We start from the raw sequence: 24,266 nt of genomic DNA on the forward strand, positions 1-24,266 counted from the left end.
CTGTTCAAAGAATCTTTCTTTAAACATTTAAGCTGCTGTTTCCATAACTCTAAACATGGTATTAATCTCTGTCCCCCCACCCCCTTTTTTTTTAACAGAAAACTCAGATAGGACAACTGAATAGAAACTCTGATTTATGATTGGACCACGTGAACATGTTCTGGCTAGGTAGGGTGCCACTTACAGTTTCAGATTGTTTCAGGGTCAGCAACTTCACTTCCTGGAAGTGAATGTTTTAATTGCATTCTTATTCACAATTTTTGGGGTGTTGTCTAACATTGACCATCTAATTTGTTCTTGACCTTGTACACTCTGACTTCACTATCTTCCTAAAATCGCGAGCTCTTCAGGTTGCCTTTGAGGAAAGTCTGGGCTTCCAAGACTACTTCTCTTATGGATTCTGGTGACCTCTTTTTAAATGGCTTTATTAAGTGAGTCCGATTTGTGGCTTCATTGAAATAAATACAAACTGACAGGTGAAAGAAGACAGCAATTCCATTTTGGTCAAAAAATCAAAATGTTCAACAAAGTGATACCATCTTGGTCTTACCCCAGCTTGACATAGGGCAGAGCTCAATCTTCACAGTGTGTCAGGGGTGGTGGAGGGCAGAAAAGGAGGAAGAAGAAGAAGAAGAATGAGGAGTGGGATAGGGGGAAGGGGAGTCTGCAACTGCAAAAAGAAAAGAGGACTCTCATAGGAGCACCCTTAGGATCTGACATTCTGTTGGAACATCAGATTTGCTGACCCGGAACACAGTGATATCACTGAGTACAAATTCCATGAAGATACAAATCTGTGAAGAAGCATTAGTTACATTTAGACTGGCCAGTGATGATGAATTTACTGCAGCTGCAGATGTACATTTATTTACATATTTGTCTGGAAACATGACTTTTCATTTAGATTCAATGACTAGTTGCTCATTTTTTATTTCAAATTTTCTTGGACATGTTTGAAAAGTGAAGCTGTTAATGTGTTGACCCTATTAAGAAAAAGATAACCTCACAAGGAGTTGGGTCTGCCATGTACTTTATCTGTATCATCAGATGCTTCAGATAGAAAGCAGTCAAGCTAATTCAAATAATGGTGTGATTTTTTTTTTTTTTTTTTTTTTTGTCCTATTCAAGGGAGCTGTGCTTGTGTTCTGCTGAGACCATGGTAAGATTAGGTAAGGTTGGGAAACTTGTGATTTCAGCTATGGACCATGTCAGACTTTATTCCTAGCAGCCTGAATTTCATGGCAGAATTCAGTCTCCATTAAGAGTATTATTTTAGTTTTTGTTAGTTATAAAACTTTTGTAGAGTGGCTCCAAAACTACCCTTATAACATAAGGAAAATGACTTGCACTCTTCATAAGTCAGAGACTACCTTTATTGGCATGGTTTTGGCCAAAACCAATATCCTAATAGACATAACAGCATATTTTAACTAATGCTATTATACCACCCTATCAAATATATGAAAATATTCCAAGCAAGCACTAGATCTGATTTAAGAATAAATGTACACCTTTGAATTTATTTTTGGCAACAATATGATACGGAATTGTGATACAGCCAATATCTGAGATAATAGTTTGCAGTTTAAAAAAAATCAATTCATCAAAACTCTTTACTCTAGGCTTCACCCACCATGAAATATAGATGAAGTATAACTTACATGTAGGCAGCAAATGACATTACACTAACTTCAGAAAAATCCATTTTAGTTTTAAGAGATAATGATTACTTCCTCCAATTTGTAAGACAGGGATATACCGTATCATCAATTTTGAGAGGAGCTTTTGTATGTGTGTATCTGCACATGTTTTTATATTTTAAAAAATCCCTTAAAATATGAAATCATTTATTTGTTGCATTGTACTGATGTAGCTATTTTGTTAACATTGAAGTCAGCGTAAACACAAGTAAAACAAATCTCTCAAATTAAATGTGAAAGAAGAACAATACACTACATGTGATGGTTTATTTTTTAAAAGTTGATACTTACTGTTAGAAGCCAGGATTCCAAATATCATAGTAGCATTTCTTCTTACAATTTTGTCTTCATGAGTGAGAAGCTTGGTTAAAGGTTCCACAGCTCCCAGTTCAAGGAGGGTTGCTTTATTTTCCTCTCCTGACATCACAGGTAAAATGGAATCACACATTAGATCATCAGTCTCAATGACTCTCGTCGTTGTATCATTGAGATTTCTTTTTCTCCATGTGCCTTTCTCATACCTCTTTGCTTCCACTCATATTTCTCTCAGAATAAACTCAGCTCAGTTACCCTGGATATTGCTGCTTTCTACCCTCCCTGACGTTTACAGAGCTGTCTTCATCGCCTCTTCAGTTCAGAAGAGCACCCACAAGAGGGGCCTCATCACCCTATCTAATGTCACCGTGCCTAAGTCTTTCTTTTGTTTCTTTATTCTGTTTATTTTCATCAAACCACTTAACAACCTCTGAGTTTTTGCTTGCCCACTCCACTATAACTTAACTTCCCAGAATAAGTACTCTTGCTGTATCCTTGGTGTGCAGCACAGTGTTGGTCACGTAATAGTATTCCATAAACTCACAAATAATTAATTTTAAAGCAATTCATTAGCATGTATAGTCCCTACTTAAAGGGTCTGTGATGATTAAGGGAAACTAATATTTCACGAAATGGAGACGCAGCTCCTGTTACATCATAGAAGACAAGCCTACAGCCAACATGCATGCAGAGAGGAGTCACCAGGTCCACTGGGGACTCTAGATCACCCCAGGATCATTGGGGGAATCTAGCCATGGCAAGAATCCCTAGAAGCACAAGTCCAGTAATGCCAGAGTCTAGCCTAGCTTCAGAAGCAATGTATCCCTACCCTTCTAAGTGGAATATCATGCTGCAAAGTTTGGAATAATGTTTAGGACTCGATTAATTTCAGCTAATCAATTTCACTGGGCTATGAAAATGTATCTTGCATTTCCAAAATTAACTTCAGAGTGTTGTAGTCACTTTAACTTAGAGGGAATTTGCTATGTCATATGGAAAGACTGTTTAGTTCTCGAAGACTGCCAAATTGTCTTCCAAAGTGGTCATGCCATTTTGTATTCTCACCAACTATGAATGAGAGTTCTCTTTGCTTCATATCCTTGACAACATTTGGTGGTGTCACTGTTTAGAATTTTAGCCATCTAATAGGTAGGTAGTTGTTATCATTTAGATATGAAGCATCTTCCAAAAGCTCATGTGTGGAACAATGCAAGAACTTGCAGAGGTGAAAAAATTAGATTATGAGAGTTGAAACCAAATCAAAGGCTTAATCCACTGATATGAATTAGCCTGGTGGTAACTGTAGACATTTAGGATGTGGCTGGGGGAAGTAGGTCGCTGGGGGCATGCTTTTGGGATATATATTTTGTCCTTGTGAGCAGAGCTCTTCCTGATTGCCATGTCCTGAACTTCTTTCCCCCACCACGCTCTTCCACCATGATGTTCTTCTGCCTCACCTTGGGCCCAAAGCTATAGAGTCAGCCATCTATGGACTAAGCCCTCTGAAACTGTGAGCCTCAAATAAACTTTTCCTCCTCTATATTGTTTTTGTTAGATCTTTTGGTCACAGCAATGAGAAGGCTGACTAAAACAGTGGTGGTATTTCATCGTTGTTCTGATATTCCCTAATTCTTGTGATGTGGAACATTTTTATATGCTTACTAGCCATCCATATCCCATTTTTGGTGAAGTGTGTGTTCAGAATAAATTTAATGGAGTACAATTTATCAATTGTTCTTAAAGATCATGGTTTGGCCTAGAAGTTTTCTTTGTTCCACAACCATTTATTGAAAAGACTGTCTTCACTGAATTGCCTTTGTGTCTTTGTTGGCAAATTTGCCCATATATATATGCAAAACTATTTCTGGACCTTCTATTATGTTCCATTGATCTGTTTATCTTTGCCATAATAACACTGTCTTAATTACTGTAGTTTTACAATAGTCTCAAATCACATAGCGTAAGCCCTCACGTGTAAGTCCTGAAACTTTGTTCTTTTCTTAAAGTTTTTTTTTTTTTTTTTTTTTTTTTTTTTTTTACTTTCTAGGTCCTTTGCATGTACATATGAATTTTAGAAGTCATTTGTCAGTTTCTGTTAAGAAATAAAAAGACTGGTGAGATTTTAGTAATAATTGCATGGATCTATACTATAGATTAAATGATCAACTTGTGGAAAAACATCTTTTTTGGGGGACAAAAATGCTCTAATTATTTATTAAATATTAATTTTTCTATGTGCAAAAATGTTTTAAACACTTGAGGCACGTCAGTTATTTAAACGATGATCTCTACTTTAGAAGATGATATCACATTTGGCATTTAACAAATGTAAAACATGAAAAAGTTGGACAGCCACATCAATGTTCATAGCTGCTCAATTCACCATAGCCAGATTGTGGAACCAACCAAGATGTCCTTCAGTTGATGAATGGATAAAGAAACTGTGGCATATATATATACAATGGAATATTAGTCCACCATGAAGAATGATAAAATTATGGCATTTGCAGGCAAATGGATGAAATTGGAGGATATCATGCTAAGTGAGATAAGCCAATCTCAAAAAACTAAAGGACAAATGATCTCACTGATAAGCGGATGAGGATATATAATGGGGGGTAAGAGGGGTTAGCGTTAGGATTAGGGTTAGGTTTAGGGTTAGGGATAAGGAGGGTGGTAAGAATGGAGGAAGGAAGGACTGAATAGAGGGGAAAGAGGGGTGGGAGGGGTGGGGGAAGGGAAAAAATAACAGAATGAATCAAACAACATTACCCTATGTAAATTTATGATTTTTAATAAAAAAAATGGAAAAAAAAACTTAAAAAAAAAAAAAAGAAAAACAACATTTTAACAACTGGCATCTTTCACTCCATGAACCCAGGACATCTTTTCAATTCATTTGAATCTTCTTTAATTTCTTCTATAATATTTCATAGTTTTCAATATATGAGTCTTTCCTATACTTTGGTCAGTGTATTCCTTTGTATTTCATACTTTCTGGTGCTATTGTAAACAGCAGTTTGTAGTGCTGATTTCCGGTTGTTTATTGTTGGTTTCTAGAAGTGCAATTGAGTATATTGATTTTGCCACTACAACCTTTTCATTTACTAGTTCTAACAGCTTTTCACAGATTCAACTGAATGTTCTACATAGGTGATGGTTAATTTTATGTGTCAGCTTGACTAGGCTAAAGAATGTTCAGATAACTGATAAAACATTATTTCTGGGTGTCTGTGAGGGTGCTTCTGGAAGAGATAGCATTTGAATTAGTAGACTAAGTAAAAAAGACCTACCTTCACCAATGTGGTCAGGCAACATCCAAATTGTTGAAGATCCAAATGGAACAGAAAAGCAGAGGAAAGTAAAATTCTCTCCCTCTCCTTGAGTTGGAACATCCATCTGCTCCTACCCTTGGAGGTCAGAGCTCCTAATTTTGGGGCCTTCAGTCTCTAGGAACTTATACTAGCTGGTTTGGTTCTCAGGCCTTTGAACTCAGACTGACTGACACCAATGGCTTTCCTGGTTCTCCAGCTTACAGATGGCAGCAGAACATGGGACTTCTTGGCTTCCACAATCACACAAATTCCCATTATCTATCTATCTAGATAGCTAGCTAGCTATCATGTTCTATTCTGTTTCTCTAGGGAAACTTGACTAATTAAAGATGGCGCCATCTTCTGTGAAGCAAATGAAGATAGTTCTACTTCTTTTCTAATCTGGATGTCTTTTATTGCTGTTCCTTGTCTGATTGCAATGGCTTAAGCCATTAGTATATTAGTTTCCTATTGCTGTTGTAACAATTTCCACAAACTTAGTGGCCTACATAAAATGACACAGATCTTGTCATCTTACGGTTTAGACATCAGAAATCTGAAATAAGTGTAAGTGAAATTCAAAGTGTTACCTTCCTTCTTTTGGGAACATGTGTTATCTTTACTTTTCCAATAAACATTCCTTGGCCCACAGGGCCTCTTCCATCTTCAAAGGTAGCAATCCCACAGTTCCAAATTGTTTCCCCTGTCATAACTTCTCCAGTTCTGGCTCTCCTGCCTCCTTCTCCTGACAGAAAGGACCCCTATGACTGTGTTAACTCCACCTGGATAATCCAAGATAATCTTCTCATCTCAAAGTCAGTTGATTAGTAATCTTAATTATACCTGTAGTCTGATTTCCTCCTGGCTGTGTAATATTATCTATTCACAGCTTCCAAGGATCATTATGTAGATGTTTTAATGGCTATTTTTCTACCTACCACTCATGGTAAAATATCTCGATTGATCCTTCAGATGTGAAACTAGTTCTGCAATCTTGGGATAAAGCTCATTTAGTCAGGTTATAATCACTTTTTAATATATTGTTGAATTCAATTTATTAACATTTTCATTAGAATTTTCACACCTATGTTCACAAGGCATATTGACCTGCAGGTTTCTTTTCTGATAATTTCTTTTTCTGTTTCCAGTATGAGGGTAATGGTGATTTAATTGGGAAGTATTTCATCTTCTAATTCCCGGAAGTGTCTGTATGTGATTAAATATTTGGTGCAATTCACCAGGAAGCCATCTGAACCTGGAGTTTTCTCTTCGAGAAGATTTTCAACCGACAACTTCCAATTTTTGTAATAGAGATTTTTTCTTTAGTGAGCTTTGAGAATTTGTGTTTGAAATGAACTTGCTTGCTTCATTCAAGTTGTATTGAGATTAAATTGCCATAATATTCATATTATCCTTTGTAATATCTGTAAAATTCATAGTGATTTCCCCATTCTCATTCCTAATATTGGTAATTTGTCTTTTCTTTCTTATTTATCATCTCAGCTAGAGGCTTATCTTTCTTACTGGTATTCTAAAATATCCAGCTTTCTATTTCATGACTTTTGTCTATTTTCCCCCTCTTTTCTATTTAATTGATTTCTGTTCAGATATCTAATATATGTCTAATATATGCATCTATTATATATATTATATGTATAATATATATATGAGTTTAATTTGTTCTTTTTTGCTCTTAGTTTTTTTTAAGGTGGAAGTTGAATTTATTGTTTTGAAACCTTTTTTTGTTTTCTAACATAGGCATTTAGAACAATAAATCTCTAAATACTCCTTTAGTAGTAGCATCCTACACATTTTTACATATTTTAATTTTCAATTCTGATTTTCCTTTTGATTTGTTCTTTGACTTGTGGGTTATTTAGAAGTGTGTTATTTACTTTCTAACTACTTAATGATTATCCAAATTTCTTCTGTTATTGATTTCTTTATTTAATCCCACTGTGGTGTGAAAATACATTTTTGTATGGTTTGGAATCCTTTAAAACTTATTTAGGCTTGTTTTATGGCCCAGAATATGGTTCATTTAAATACATGTTCTGAATGTACTTGACAAATAACATGCACTCCACTGCTCTTTGAGGGTTCTATAAATGTTAATGAGGTTAAATTCATTGATATTCATGGTCGAATCTTTTCTCTCCTTGCAGTCTACTTTCTGTCTAATTTTTTTCTTTTCTGTCTAGTTATTTTCTTCTTTTTCTTTTATTTTTTGGGAGCAGGGTATTGAAATCCCCGTCTCTAATTGTGGATATATATATTTCCTTGTGTTACTAACTCCACGCATTTTGAAGGTTCGATAGTAGGTATTTAACAGTTCAGAATTTTTCACAGTCTTTTGATGAACTGATCCCTTTTTTATTATAAAATGACTTGATTTATTGCTGCCTCTTTTCTCTGTTTGCTTTCCTGACATTAACATGACCACTCTGAGTTTCTTTTGATTAGTGTTTGCAAATAATATTTTCTTCATCCTTTTATTTGTGTCTTTATACTCTAGGCGCATTTTTGGAAGGCAGCACAGAGTTTGGTCTTTTTTATCCAATACAATGGTACCTCCACATGAATTGAAATGTGCAGACCATTTACATTTTATCTGATTATTGGTATGGCCTACCATCTTGTTATTTATTTTTCATACACCCCATTATTCCTTGTTTTCTTTTTCTTCATTTTTGGCCTCCTTTTATACAAGTTGAAAGTTACTTATACTTATTTTATGTCCTTTGTTGACTTACTTGATATTATTGTTTGTTTTTGTTTATAATTTCCTTGGCAGTATGCAGTATACTGACATCCATTTTCAAGTGGTATTACACCACTTCACATATAGTACAAGAATTCTATCACAGTGTATTTCCATTTTTTCCCTTTTTACCTTAGTGTTGCTGTTGCCACGTATTTTACTTCTATATAGGTTTCGGATTGCACCATGTATGAGTATTATTTTTGTTTAAAGTAAAATTTGCTTTTAAAGTGATTGAAATGATCAGAAGCAATCTTCCCTTGTTACCACTTCTGGTGCTCTGTATTCTTTGATGTGGATCCATGTTTCCATCTGGGGTTACTTCCTTTCTGCCAAAGGGCCTCTTTTACCATAATTAGTAGTGGGGGTCTGCTGGTAGTCAATTATTTCAAAAATTTTGTATGTTTTAGAAAAAGACTTTACTTCACCTTTGTTTGATTAAAAAATATTTTTTGTGGGTATAAAATCTAGTGGAAAGTTTTTATTTTTCTTTCAGTACTCTAATTTGTTGGTCCACTGACTTCTTGCTTGCATTGTTGCTGATAATAAATCTTTCTTACTGATTATTTGTTATATGTTGTCATCTTTATCTCTGTTCTGAATACAGTGTGCCCCCCATATTCCCAGGGGCTGCATTTAAGAATTTTGTCTATATCCTATTTTTTCCCTTTATTTTATTTTTATTTGTTCTTTTTAGCTATACATGACAATAGAATCTATTCTATTATATTTACACAAGCATGGAACATATCTTACTCTAATTAGGATCCGAGTCTTGTGGATGTACATGATGGTTTCAAGTGATCAGATTGTGATGCACCTTGGTTTGGTTTACTTCATATTCTTTGTTCTAGTATAATGATGATCTTTGATCTGTAGACCTAGAGTTTTCATCAGATTTTGGGAAATGTTGGCTATTATTTTTTCAAGTATTCTTTTTGTCCTTAGCTCTCTTTTTTCAGAGACTCCAGTTACACATACAATGGCCCCTGAATTTTTCCCATAGTTCAGTGGGACACTGTTCATCCTTTTAAAATATCTTTTCTCACTATGTTTTATTTTACATAGGTTCTCTGTCTTTAGATTCAAAACTATTTTCTTCTGAAGATTCCAATCTGCCATTAATCCAAGCCCATGTATTTTTATCTAGGACACTGAAGTTTTCATCTCTACAAGTTATATTTGTAGCTCAATATTTGTATATTTGTAGCTGTTTTATATGTTCCATGTTTCTACTTATTCTGAACATATGGAATACAGATGTATGTTCTATATACAGATATGGAATACAGAATTAATCTTTTAAAGATTTCTCTGCTAATTCTAATAGGTCAATTTTTATTTACTGCTTGATTTATATCTTTATTATAATTTTTTTCTACTTCCTTTCATGTCTGGTAGTTTTTTGGGTTTTTTTGTTTGTTTTGGATTAGGGCATTGTGAATTCTACTTTGTTAAGCAATGGTTTCTGTGTTCTTTAAATTAGGGGGCACAATTAAGTTATTTATAAGCAATTCTATCCTTTCAGGTCTTGCTTTTAATATTTGTTAGGCGGTAACAGAATAGTTATCAATGTAGGGCTAATTGTTTCTCATACTAAGGTGTGACTCTGTATGTTCTACATAATGCTCCATGAATCTTGAGGGTTTTCAGTCTGGCTGATGGGAACAGGTACTCCTAGCCTGCGTGAACACCACGCCCCTTACTGCTGAGTAAGTAGTTCCCTCACAAGCACACACTGTTCAGTACTGCCTGAGTACTTGAATAGTAGTTAACCAGTCTCCTGAGTTCTCTCTCTCTGTGCAAGTCATTTCTCTGTCTAGAAAACTCTGGCTGGTTTTGTCTCTCTGGACTTTCAGGTCTGACTTTTTAACTCAGAGTCCACCAGGTTTACCCTTTTCTGTTCTGTGGTCAGGAAACTCTCCAAAGTCAACAAGTTGGGGGTAGTCATAGGACACATTTGCTGCTTTTCCCATCTCTCAATGGTTACTACCTGGTCTGATGGTCAATGTCTTGCCATCCCCTAGACCCAGTTTCCTCCATCAACATTTGACTTTAGTATGGTGGTATGTTTCTTAGAATTAATAAACAATATTAGTACATATTACTAATACACAGATTTTGGGGTTTCCTTTGGGTTTAGTGGTGGTGTTTTTTTTGTTTTTTTTTTTTTTTTTTTTTTTTTTTTTTTTTTTTTAATGCTACTGGGAATTGAACTCAGGATCTCACACATGCCAAGTGCTCTACCACTGGGCTACCTCCCCAATCCTTTCTAATTTTTAAAAAATATCTTTAAATATCTTAGTATTTTGTAGTACTGGGGCTTAAACCCATGGGTACTCTACCACTGAGCTACATCCCCAGCCCTTTATATTTTTTGAGATAGGGTGTCACTAATTGGCCCAGGTTGGCCTCAAACTTGCAATCCACCTGCCTTAGCCTCCCGAATTGCTGGGATTGTAGGAGTGGGCCACCATGCCTGACTTGGGTTTTCTTGGTTTTAACCTAATATCTTTTTTCTGTTTCAGAATCCTATTGAATTTCTGCCTGTCATTTAGTCACCTTCTATCTAATCTAAAGTAATTCTATTTTTCCCTAACTGCCCCCCACGCCTTATTTTGAACTAGCATCCACATATCAGAGAAAATATTTGAGCTTTGGTTTTGGGGGATTGGCTTATTTTGCTCAGCATGATATTCTCCAGCTCCATCCATTTGCCAGCAAATGTCATAATTTCATTCTTTATTAAAGCTAAGTAATATTCCATCATATATATATCACATTTTTTAAAAATCCACTCATCTGTTGAAGGACACCTAGGTTGGTTCCATAGCTTAGCTACTGTGAGTTGAGCGGCTATAAACATTGATGTGGCTGCATCACTGTAGTATGCTGATTTTAAGTATAAACCAAGGAGGGGGATAGCTGGGTCAAATGGTAGTTTATTCCAAGTTTTCTGAGGAATCTCCATACCACTTTCAATAATGGTTGCCCAAATTTGCATTCCCACCAGCAATGTACGAGTGTACCTTTCCCTGCCCCACATCCTCGACAACATTCATTGTTGCCTGTATTCTTGACAATTGCCATTCTGACTGGGGTAAGATGAAATCTTAGTTTTGATTTGCATTTTTCTAATTGCTAAAGACATTGAACATTTTTTCATATATTTGTTGATTGATTGTATTTCTTCTGTGAAGTGTCTGTTCAGTTTCTTAGCCCATTTACTAATTGGGTTATTTGTTTTTTTAGTGTTAACACCACATAAGCTCTTGAAATTCTTTTTCATGGAAGATTTGTTTTTTCTCTTCCTTTATTTATTCATTTATTCAATCAATCACTTATTTATATCAGTATGGTATGGACTCAGGGCTGTTCATTCTATACTTTCGGTTATAATCCAACACTTTAATTTTTCCAGTTCTGACTATTCGGAGCTCTGTTAAGTACTGTGATGCTTTTACAATATTTTTCTAATTGCCTTAATTCTTGGGACATTTACAAGTTTTAAAACTACAATAAAAATCTTCCAAATGACTATTCTATCTAGTGACTAACTTACCCCTTAGGATTAAGGTAGGCACTTAGGGAGAAAAACTACTTTCAGGTGTACTTTAAATGAGATTCCAGCTGTCAGAGAGAATTCATCTGACAGGAGGTTAAGTGGAAGATTAAGGAGAAAAGTACCCATTATATAGTAAATATTTTAAGAAACTAATGAAGTAGAAAGATAAACTGAAAAAATCCAAACCTTTTAAAGCAAATTTATAAATAGCTTCACATGCTTTAGCCAAAATTTCTTCTTCAGGAGAATTAAGCATTAACACCACGGTTGCTGCTTTTTTGCTTTCAATTGTTAATGGATCAAACTGAAATGTAAAAGGAAAAATATCAGGTTCACATATGAGCTTTAAAAATCACATAAACAGGGCATGGTTAGGCATACCTGTAATCCCAAGAACTGGGGAGGCTGAGGCAGGAGGATTGTAAATTCAAAGTCAGCCTCAGCAATTTAGCAAGGCCCTACACAACTTAGCAAGACCTTGTCTCAAAATAAAAAAATTAAAAGGGCTGGGAATGTTGCTCAGTGATTAAGCACCCTTGGTACCAAAAATAAATAAATAAATAAATTAATTAATTAATTAATAATAAATAAATAAAACCTTTTTATTGTTATGATATGTCCATCTTTTTCTTTGGTAATATCCTTTATCCCACAATCGTAAGCTACTTTGTCTCATGTTAACACAGTGACACTAGATTCCTTATAATTAATCTTTGCATATATCTTTTTCTATGCTTTAAATTTTAATCTATGTGCTTTTTTTACCATTTGACAATTTCTCAATTTTTATTGGAATATTGGGTCATTTACATCTAGTGTAATTATTGATATGGTTGGAGTTTAACTGATCATCTTATTTGTTTTCACTTTGCCCCATTTGTTTCCTGTTCCTCTGTTCCTGTCTTTTTTTGAATAATTGAATTTTTTTAGTATCCTATTTTATCTCCTCTAATGGCTTATTGATTGACTGTTTTCCTGGTCATGGTCATATTGTCCTTTTTTGCATACCTAATCATTTTCTGTTGGATACTTACATTGTGAAAACCACGTAGTTGAGTGTATAGATTTTTATTTTTATTTTTGGAGCAGGGAGAGAGGAATCCTCTTTTAAAGGATATTGAATTTTGTTCTGGTGGGCAGTTATCTCACTTATGGATCAGTTTGATTGATTTAAGGTCAGTTTTTAAGCTTTATTATGGAAGGCCTATGGAGTCTTTACTACAGAACCAGCTCAGTCATGCTACTATTAAGGCATGATCCTCTTGGAGACTTAATGGAATGATACCCCAAGTATTCAATGTGGCTCTCCACTCTTTCTGGTCAAAATTACAGTGTTTCCCAGACCTGTCTGAGCTTTAAAAATTATTCAGTTGACAACAGCTTCCTAATAGTTGATCATGCATGTTCCTTGATAGTGTAGTTCCATCCTGTCAAGCTTAAAAATTCAGACTCAAGAGGACCTTAACCAGATTTCAGGAGCTATTTCTCTATGTTCTCCCCTCCATTTTTGTACCCTGTCCTGCAAACTGCAGCCACGTTAGTCTTTGTGAACTCTTAATTTCTCAAAACTCTCTTATTTTAAAACAAAAATAAACTTTCCTTAGATATGAATCATTCTCCCTATGCCAGTCTACCTTTCCTTCCCTCTCACAGACAAAATCTTACCAACTTTTTACTTTTCTCCATTTTCTCACTCTCACATCTGGCTGCCCAGTCCAGTCTGACTTTCCCCCTCATCAAATCACCTAAATAGCTCTCTCTGAGGCCACTATTACTGATCACCATGTTACCTAACACTTTTTGATAGTTTAATTTTATTTCTGAAGGATTAAAAGAATATTTAAGACTACAGAAGATTATGGTTCATTTCATTGTTAGGCCTTCAGTTTTCTGCACAAATGTTGTTTGTTTTTTCTTCATTATGGTTTAAGTGTCGAGAATCCTCGAACTTTCTTTTTTATTTTATCACAGTTATATTCCTCTGAACTACTCTGTGACAGCACTTAACGCACTGCGTTGCTTCTTTGATTCCCATGTCTATTTAGTATGTTGAACCACCATCCACTCAGTTGCTAAGGTCTGAAAATCTGGAAACACAGCTCCTCTCCTTCCCACACTACAGAAACTCTGTCAGTAAATCCTCTCAGCTTCCCTTCAACGTACGTATTCTCACTCTCACCTCCTTCACAGATACCTCATTTTTGTGCTGGGGATTGAATTCAGGGCCTTGTGCAGGAGAGGCAAGCACTCTACCAACTGGGCCATCTCCCCAGCCCCTCACGGTCACCTCCGAAGACACTGCCACGATATCCTGATGGTGCTGTGGAAACGGCCTCCAAATCGGCCTTCTCGTTTACACCCTTCTCCACATTGTAGCTGGAATGATCTTCTCTTTTGTTTTAAATATGAATTAGATGTCACTGCCCTCCTCCTGGCAACCTTCCAGGGAATTCTCCTTTCTGCACATTAGGAAAAAATGTCCGACTTCCTTAACACAGGCTAAAAGGCCCTGTGTGATCGCCACCCTCCCACCGTCGTGGTGACCCAGCTCCTCCTCCTTGTTTACTGATCTGCAGCCACACCAACCTCCTTGGCATTCCGCAAACACAGGAGGTAAGGCTGTGGTTATTGGTTTTTGGCTACAATTTCCCCCTCAGATACTTCGTCATGTAAGTCTTTTTCGAATGTGACCCCACTAGGAAGTCTGCTTTGACCTAGATCCTATTTATAGTAGCCCCATCACTTTCTATCCCAAATCTCACTTTATTTTTCTTCATTGATCTTATTATTTCTGAGTTATATTATTATTTGTTAAGTGACTGCTTCTCTCACTATAATACAGTTGCCTTGAGGCTGAACTTTGCTTCGTTTCCATCTTTTTGCTCAGGATATAGAACACTTGCGATGGTATGCACTCAATATTTGACCAATTAGTGAATGAATTTCTTTAGGCAAAGGACCATGCTATTATTTCTCTATCTCCATTACCAAAGAACAGTACTGGAATAAGGAAGTACGTAACCACATGGTTGTAAAGGAATGTATTAAAGGACCCCTGGAAACTGTTTATGCATGTGATCTTAAAGTGCTTTAACTGGGTATTGTCTTCTTTTGTCAGGAAACCTAAATCTGAGTTTGTGGAGACATTCATGGGCCCCAAAGGCATTGCATCTGTACAGAAAAGATTTGCAGTGCATTTTTGTGGGGGATGGGTCCCCAGTTTCCATCCTACCTTCTAAAGTTCCCTGACTATCCACCAATCTCCTGAAAATCACAGCCTTAGATGCTTTCCTACTTAAGGCAGCTTCCCTAATGTTCCATCTGGTCACCACCTCACCAACGTTCAGAACAGATTTCCCCTTCGTTTAAGAACTTTCACTTTCTAAGTCTGTTTGCTTGTTGTGCACTGGAGACTGAACCCAGGGGCACTCTACCACTCGATTACATCCCCAGCTTTTTCAAAAGTTTTCATTTTGAGACAGTTTTCATTTTGCCAGGGCTGGCCTGAACCTTGTGATCCTCCTGCCTCAGTCTCCCAAGTAGTTGGTAAGGATAGTGTTGAATTCTCAGTCTCAGGCAGTCCTCCTGACTTAGCCCCTGAGTAGCTGGCACTACAGGCATGCCTGTTGCCTGCCTTGACCTAGAGCCTATTTAAAAATACTTTAAAATTTTAAAATAAGCATGTGATTAAATCTTCGATGATTAAGCATGGCTATGCTGTGATCTGCATAGAGTTACTACAATTCTCAAAGAAGTAGAGTACATGAAAATACATTTAAACAAAAACTATAGTAAATATCATTTAATCTCTGAATGAATTAGAAAATGCTCCAGTATTTTGCCATACCTTCCGGACATCATTAGGAAGGCAATTTGGGGTATGAGAAGCTTAAAGGGAAGATAGAGACCATGAGAATTACAATCAAAGAGCTGTCAAAGCAGAAGAAATACCGATGTTTGGCAGAGAATGAAGATTCTTGGCATGGCATTTGTTTCTCCTACAGTGCCTACAGCATTATAGTAATTTTTTATTTAAAAAGGCGCTGAGAATAAAATGATAGCTATAACAGAATGCCACATGACTAAATAAATAATACTGTGCTGTAATTACATGTCCCATCTGCTTTCCCATGAGGAAGCTACAGTCACCAACAAGCTTGTTGTGAAATTATAATTTCGCGCTCTGTACAAAATAAATGATGAACCAAAATTATTTACAAAAAGATCGAAGAAAGGGGAAGCATTTTTGGCTAAGCTTTGCATTTTAAGCCCAGTCAGTTGGAGAGGCCAGAGACCCATAGGGACATTTTTATATCTCTGTTAAGGAAATAAGACTGTCAAGAATAGTGGTGTCCATGAAACTTCACTCATGGAAATGTTCCAATTTTGTGTTGTTCAATATGCCATTTACAGGTCACACATGACTCCTGAGCAATTTAAATGTAACTAATGTAACTGAGAAACTGAATTTTTAATCTGTTTTTTTAGTTGTTAATTTTAATTATAATAGACTTAAATTAAAATAACCACATATAGCTAATGATTACTGTATTATACAGACAGGTCTAAAAGAATATAAAGCTGTTAAGTTGAGCTCAGTGAAAACAGATCATGAGAGTCGAGTGACTTTTATGGTGGCAATATGTGCAAATAAAAGGCTCTTTTGATTTTTAATGGAATGTGTTTACCACATCAGTGGCCTCAGATCACGAGGATCCAATTGAACAGGAAAGAGAGATAGCAGGAAGTAAGTTGCACTCATCTACTACGAACTTTTAGTAGAGAAATCTAGACATCAGTAAAAATCTGCTAAAATATCTAATGGTTAAAATGAATATAGCTTAATTTGCCTTTAGTTTACTTTACAACCTAAATAAAAGGGGCAAACTTTTAGAGCAAAGAAAGCAAACTGAGAATGAACACACAAGTGTGTCATGATTTATGTGTATGTCATTTATGAATTGAGTCTTTTTAACTAATTCATGGTATTTTTGTTTATCTGTGATGAGGGAGAAAGATTAGAAAATAAGTCCCTCTGGGTCTTTGTTAAAAAAAAAAAAAAAAAAAAAAGTGGCAGTGCTATCAGCCCATGACAAACGATTAAAGGTTAAGTTCTGAGGCCGATGATGAAGGTCTGGGAAAAGCAATGCCCCAGGAGACATTCCACTCTTACGAGGAAATGGATGTGGAGCCCAAGGGAGGAGCATCTTCGACTATTTTCTGTTGCTCTGATTCGATAATCATCATGCTTAGAAAGTGCTGACCCATTAATAAAAATGTTCAGGTAACTTGATCCTTAATCATTAAGATTCTAGGGCCAGGTGTTGGTCTCTTGAGAGCTTAGATACTGCGGGTTTAGCCACTGATGCTCAGCCACCTCTGAAACATTGAGAGAACACAATTTCCACACTTGCAAACTCAAAGGCCTGACCATGAATCATGGTGGCCAAACACCAGTCCGCTGGGAACTTTCGGAGTCGACTGGCTTCCCACATCTGATATCCCTGCCTCCTTGAACAGTTGATACAAACTTGTTCAGTTCTGTAGCATGATGAACAGCACCCTCAACTACATCGCTACTATCAACAACATTTGCTAAATTCCTTCCTAGTGTTAGGCACTGTTCTAAGTACCTTAGATCTATTTCACCACCATAAGAGGGTATCCCTCTGAAGCACGTATCATTCCAGCCTCACTGTGGTACTCAGAGGGCACAAAACTCGCCCAAGCTGGACATCAGTGGGTTGTGGGATGAGGATTCAGACTTAGGGTAACTCAGAACTCTGTGTCACTGAATATCTTGCCTTATACTAAAGAATGCTTTGTAGAGTCCTTACGACTAGGAATTATTTTATGCAATCATTCCACAGAAACTTTGTCCTTTATTAAAGCATCCCAAACAACCTCTCAGCCAGACATGGAAATGACTTGGGAAGGCAGAACAGCACGTGTTGGTCATTCAAGCTGTATCTTCTCCACACCCAGGCAACTTCTCAGCTGGTGTCTCTTTCATGAGAAGGAAATATAGATCCGTGAACCACATATGTGAATATTAGTGAATGTTACGACCAATGAGAATATTATGAAAGCAAAGGGAGTGTTTTGTTCTAATCGTATTGCCAAATACTCTTGATGTCTCTATTACCCATGTTAATCAGTAGACAAAATGCTAATTAAAAGTTAAAAATCATTGGAAACAATGCTCAGGAAATATATGGTGAACAGATTACCATTAGTTGACTGAGAAAAGTTTATTTCCTTAAGAATTTGTGTATTCCTCTTTTAAATCTGGTTTTCATTTACAATTTGTAGAACTGACTTTTTCCTACACTGTGAAGAGACATACTCTGAAACAAGTTCTGAGTTAGGATACCTGTTGTGAAGTATTTGAATTTATAAGGCAGAAAAGGGATGAGATATTTTCATGCTACTTTCTCGGCTTTATTAACATAAAGTCAGAGTAGAAGAGTAGAAGAAGGATGGAAGGCCCTTGGAAAAGGTAATAAATAGTCAAGGACCACTGCTCATTGTTATAGGTGTCTTTGGCTACCCCCAAGGATGCTGAGAATCCAGGAAGTAAGAGTTATTATTTTGCTGATGCTAGGATTGCATTTTTTAAGTCCTCTACTGTGTCCCCAAAGACTGGAGTATAGAGAACTCTATAGTAAGACATTATAAAATTACAGAAAGGGTATTAGACAAATATATCTATTGTTTATTCTACATCAGAATGTGTTTCTTGCCAAGAACTCCGTTCATGAGTTGACTTTCTGCTAAGATGCCAATAATGCTATTTGGCAGTAAAGAGCAGGGTAACGCAAACCTAGGATACACTGAGTAAATAAGGTCTACCAGGTTTTAGGAGTATGTCCAAAGGAAGGCAGCCAGAATGCAAGGACATCACAAGACCCCAGTGATCACGTCTGTGAAGACTTCCTGGACTGAAGCAGACAGTTGTGTCTATAGTTTTTGTTACTAACTGAAGTATCATACTCATGCAGTTGATAGGGTACGTGTGTGTGTGTGTGTGTGTGTGTGTGTGTGTGTAAGTCATCGTCCAGGGGATTCCCATAATAGATCTTTTTTACTGAATACTAACTCTTTCCCAGGTACTGAGAATTTTATGTAATTTATTTTGGTTTAATTCATACAACAATTCAAATGAGTTTGAGAGTACAATTCCCATGTAAGAGATAAAGAAACACTGAAATAACTTGGCCAAATTTGGCAACTTGGCCAAAATAACAGGACTTCTCACGTCCAAGGATATCCACAGCCAATACTTTACACGTCTTGGAGCTATAGCATGACTTCTAGTTGTTTTTAAAAATTCACTTGGATAATTCACATTAATGAAATATTGGCAAATGTAACCCTGAGGTATTTAAAAGAATGAACTAAAAGTATTTATTCATTAACGAGGCTATAAACATGCCATCCACATACTGGAAAAGCTAATAATTACTTCTTAATTGTGCTAATTATGTAATGACAATGTTGTAAATGTTTGTTTATCTAATGTTAGATTTCTCTGACTAATCTTATCATTAGTCAGACTTTGGACTTCTGCCACCATGTATTCATGTATGTACTGGTATATGCCAAACTGAACAATTTATTTTTAAAACTGGTGGTTACAGCTACTAGTATTCAAATCAGAAACTTACCACATCCTTAGGAGGAGGTTCTACTTCCTTTTTTATCTTTTTACCCATCCTGGAAAAAGATGTGAAAAAAAAGTGCTTTTTAAAGTGCCACTTCTGCTTTATAAATCTTTCAGTTACCCATGTTCTTGGAGGGGGTTTACTTTCTGTTTTACATTTTTACCTAATAAAAGAATTGCAATACCTGTAGGAAATTATTGCACATATAAGAACATGTCACCAATATCACTGTTCCAAAATCCATAATTTTAAAGTAACTTACAGCTAAGATTGTTGAGCCTTAGTCAATAGTGTCCAGGTTAGAAAGGAAGAGAATATATTAGTGACATAACTTCTGCTCACATAACAGAAAATGCTTTCCCATGCTTACAGTTCACTTGCATTGGGCTTGAGAGACTAAATCCAAGTTACTTTTGAGATCTGCAAAACTGTCATAAAATAGGAATTTTTTTCTATTTTTTAGCACTCATCTCTGCTAAGCACCTATAACAGTGTCTAGGCATTCAATAGCTATAAAAATCATTAGCTGCACTTTTCTGGGAAATAATGATTTCAGAAATGGTATTGAAGATCTACTGAATATGAATCAACATTTGTGTTATTTTCCTAGATAACAAAAAGTATAATATAATCTGTGGCTTACTAAAAAAATTGAGAATCTGAAGAAAAGCATTCTGAGGAAGTTAGGGTTACTCCTTAGAAAAACTTTTCCCCTTGTTCTTGTATGCTGTATGGAAAAAAAAGGCAAAAGAATAATATATGTATATAGTTAACACATCACAGAGGAGTAACTCAACTGGGCATAGAGCTTCCCAAGATGTTGGTACCTATTAGAATGACCCAATCTCCCTTGTTTTCTTCAATGAGAGTTTTTGGGTTATGCTGGCAATCTCAGATGGTATGCACTAGCTACATGGAAATTTCTACAGTCTCAAAAAGAAACCTTAGGGAATAGCAAATCTTTGGGAGAATGTACAACGTCCCAGTTAGTTCAAAGTGCCTATAAAAAGCCAATAGCAACTTCTAGAATTCATCAAGCACATCAAAAGCCACATGTTCATTGAAACTCATAGAGACATCTGAAAGCCTTTCAGTTCCTGGTCACTGACTTAAGGTCACGTAAAGTATAAGACATTTGAGGGATTGGAAGGTTTATTTTGTAATGTACTACCTTATACTATATCCAGCATTTAAAACACCAAAATGAACTCACATCCTCCATTAAATTACTCAGTAATTAGTATGTATACTTGGACATTCTTGCAAAATGAGAAAACTGGTTTTAGATGTAATGAAATTTTAATATTAATAAAAATTAATTTTTTAGTTTTCATAAATTAGATCCAATATTTTTTTTTTCGAATCTCAAATATCTTTCTTAGGTACTTGAAAACTACATTGGCCCTAGACCTTGTGCCTATAATATTTCAAGCAGATACACCAACAATTCTTATTCTGGACAAATGAGAAGTTCTCAATCTCTAGGAACAAAAAATGAATTCATAGCTCTTTGTAATTCCAAAATATAGCAGCCTCTGACTTCTAAAAGAATATTATTCCTTATGAATAACATTCAAGAAGCAATTAAATTATACCTGCATAAAGTTGCTTTGAATCATATGATTTCCACTGAGAAACTAATTTTTCTTATTTCAGGATAGTATTTGTAGCAATTGCATAACGAAGAGCAGAGTCTAAAATAACCTAAATATACAGAACTGCCAGTTTTAGACAACAATGTGACATTAGCAACCTCTGTACTTTATCACCACCTTGGGTATGGTAGTTAGTGGGGAAACAAACAGCTGGTATAAGACTATGTAAGGGACATCGCTATTTCTTATAAAGGTAATACATTTCATTGTAGAGAATTTGGAAAACAAAGAATGGCACAATGAATAAAAGAAAAAAACCATCCTAAGATACACTAAAGGAGATTAGTATTATTTCAACATAGTTTCTTTTTCTTGTGCTTTCTATAGTGATTTTGCCGTTCTAACTGGGCGTCTATTTTCTGCTTTTATTGTCCATTCCTGAGACCATCTTCCTATTAAATTCTTAAATTTCGGGCAAGTTCATGAAATTTCAGTCTCCATTTATTGCTAAAATCATCTCCAATGGATTAGCGTAGCATGCCACTGAAATAATACTTCAAAGTCCATTATTTATCTAGCCAGTCTTCTTTCCCATTCTCTGGAGTTATGTACAAGGCTGCAATGAACATCTCTTAAAATTTCCACCCACACCTCCAACCGCTCCTTGAAGATAAATCTCCAGCAGCAAAATAACTGCGCGAAAAGGTACCAAGTTCTGGGTGTGGGATACGAAAACGAGTCTGCTTTAAATCTGCCTCTTCTAGAGCCACCTTGTTTTTCACGAGTCGATTGGTCGTCTGTATTTCTCCTGCTATCCTAAAGATTTTCTAAGGCCAAGATTCGTTGTGCCCAGACTGAAGGAGGAGGAGCGCCAAAGCAAGTGGCCCCACCTCTCTGGTCGTTCGCAGTCAAGTAAAGGGATCCAGGCCCTCAGATCCCCTCTCGGGACCTCAGTTTGGTCACCTCTTAAATGTGAGGTGGCCTTGAAGCTCAGGAAACCCATCCTTTTCCCTTCTAGCACAGCAGATGCTGGGAAGGGACAACCCCTAAGGCGTTTTCTCAGTTGTCCCAGCAGTCCCCACCCGCCTGGCGCTTCCCCCTTCCTCAAGTTTTGCAGGGCTCTTTTCTGGGCCTCTCCAACCCACGGAGGCCAGTATACCTGCTAGGAAGTTCCGCCGAGCAGCTGCTGCTCAGAACAAGTAAACCGCACTTCCAGCGAGGCGCACCTCCGGGTCCACTGTTGTCCCTGGGTTGCTAGGCGACGCCGCGCTGCGCCTGCGCGCCTCTGCCGGGGAGCAAACTCTGGGCTCCCGAGTTGCCCCCTTGTCCAGCCCTGGGCGGTGTTCAGTCTGGGAGGAGCCAAGTGCATCTCAGTTCCCCTGTCCAGTGCTTTGGGACAGACTAAAAAACTGGAAATTCACTAATTAGAGCAAATGAAACATAAAAAAAAAAAAAAAAAAAAAATTAAAAAGACATTTCCAAAATGTAAAAAAAAAAAAAGGGGGGGGGAGGGAATTCTTTTCTTTCTAGTTGTTGAGTCAGCTAAAAACTAAATCCGGAGCACGCAGTTCAGCCTCATAAGCAGACACTGTTGCATTCTCTCATCTTCAAGCTTCAGCCAGATCTATGCAAATGACACCCAAATCGCCACCTGCTGGGACTTCACTAGGCTGAATTTCCAACTTTCTGTGCACTAAGTTATCCAGTCCTCCCGCACCGAACGAACCGCACCTCTTAAAAACCTCCCCCATCCCACATTTCTCCCCCTCTCTGCCATTCTTCCCAATTGCCCAGATAAAGAACCTTTTTTCATTCTTTCTCCCCTGACTCCAAACGTTAACCAGCAGTTAAGTCACCAATTGACCACCCACATGTTCTTCCCTGCCTGTTCCCTCTCATGTTCTTGCTGACTCCCCAATCCAGAACACTGGGTTTGGTCTTGTAGTTGATGACTTTGGTTCCTCTTTCTTTCCAATTCTTTCTACATACCACAGACAGACCAACCTTCCAGAAATCATTTTTACAGTCTTGTCATTTCCCTCTCAAGTGTCAGTGTCATCTTAAGATAAAGTGTGCCACTCCTTGCCCTGGCCTCAAGGTTGCTTGCCATTCCTGTTCTACCCTTGTAGATTTTCGAGCATCTCCATCACTCCGGTCCCGCCAAACTCCTCTTCCCTCCTATTTTCACATACTTTTCTTCCCTAGGTTTTTGATTGTTCTATTCCCTCATCATTTCATTTTTCAACAATTACTTATTAAGCAACCACTGTTAGGTGTGTGCAACTGTCAACATATTCTTTCATTTTTATTTAATTAAGCCTGACTTGAATGCCATCTTTATAAAATACTCTTATTTATAAAATCTTTCCTTCTTTACACTTTGCAAACTCCTGCCCTCATTAGTCCCTCAGCATGTAAGATGCTTCTTAGAATTGCTATGCTAATATGTTTTTAAAAACGTTTTTTAGTTGTGGATGGACACAATACCTTTATTTTATTTTTTATTTTTATGTGGTGCTGAGGATCAAACCCAGGGCCTCATGCTGCTAAGTGAGCACTCTGCCACTAAGTCCCAACCCCAGCTCTATTAGTATGTTTTTATGTTTCCTTCCCATTTTTAAAATTACCTGACAGTTTCACACACATCTAACAATTCTTTATATTAATTTTTTTATTGTCAAATATCTGGTGTATGACTTCTGCCTCCTGGTTGGACTTTGACTAATACCCTTTTGTGTATTGTCTGTTTTTCTTTTCCAGTCTTTTCCCCTATCAGTATATAAATATAGTTAAGTCTCTCCAGTGCCTCACAAAAACAAAAAACAAAAAACAACAACAACAACAACACAAAACTTACTTCCTTCGATCCTGGTGTTAGTCAGTTTTCTGTTACTATAATTAAGTACCTGAGGCAATAAACTTATAAAAAGAAAAGACTTATTTTTGACTCCTAGTTCTGGATGTTCCAGTCCAAGATTGAGTGGCCTTGTTCTTTGGGCCTCTGGCCAGGGTGGCATATCATGGCAGAAGCACACAGCAGAGCAAAATGCACCCCTCATGAACTAGGAAGCAGAAGAACCAGACAGGAAGGGGCTGGGGTACCACAATTCTTTTTGAGGGTACACCCCCAATTACATAAGGCCCTCCCATTAGACTCCATATACTAAAGGTCCACAGCACCTCCCAATAGTGGCACCATGAGAACCTAGCCTTTAGCACATAGACCTTTGGAGGACCCTTATCAAACCATAGCAATCTTATATCTCCTCTAGCCACCAGTCTATTGTTCTTTTTCTCCTCCTGATCATTACTTTCCAAAAATGTAGGCTGCATTAAGTACTTCCTCATATTC

General features: G+C 36.8%; 1 protein-coding gene across 4 annotated transcripts in view; it reads right to left on the reverse strand.

The window, feature by feature from the left end:
* The window catches only part of ARMC3 (armadillo repeat containing 3), a 118,520-nt gene that overhangs the window by 69,765 nt on the left and 24,489 nt on the right, over positions 1-24,266 (reverse strand). For 2 of the 4 annotated variants that reach the window (XM_079106329.1, XM_079106327.1), the window contains exons 1-4: positions 22,074-22,168; positions 19,323-19,371; positions 11,842-11,959; positions 1,992-2,117 (exon numbers count right to left, since the gene is read on the reverse strand). In XM_079106329.1, coding sequence (XP_078962455.1) covers positions 1,992-2,117; positions 11,842-11,959; positions 19,323-19,370 — 292 coding nt within the window. In that variant the 5' untranslated portion in view covers position 19,371; positions 22,074-22,168. Of the gene's footprint in view, positions 1-1,991; positions 2,118-11,841; positions 11,960-19,322; positions 19,372-22,073; positions 22,169-24,266 lie in introns of those variants that run through there. The other 2 variants (XM_079106328.1, XM_079106330.1) reach the window with 2 other exon arrangements.

The sequence above is a fragment of the Sciurus vulgaris genome, assembly GCF_902686455.1.
Source record: "Sciurus vulgaris genome assembly, chromosome: 12".
NCBI lineage: Eukaryota > Metazoa > Chordata > Mammalia > Rodentia > Sciuridae > Sciurus > Sciurus vulgaris.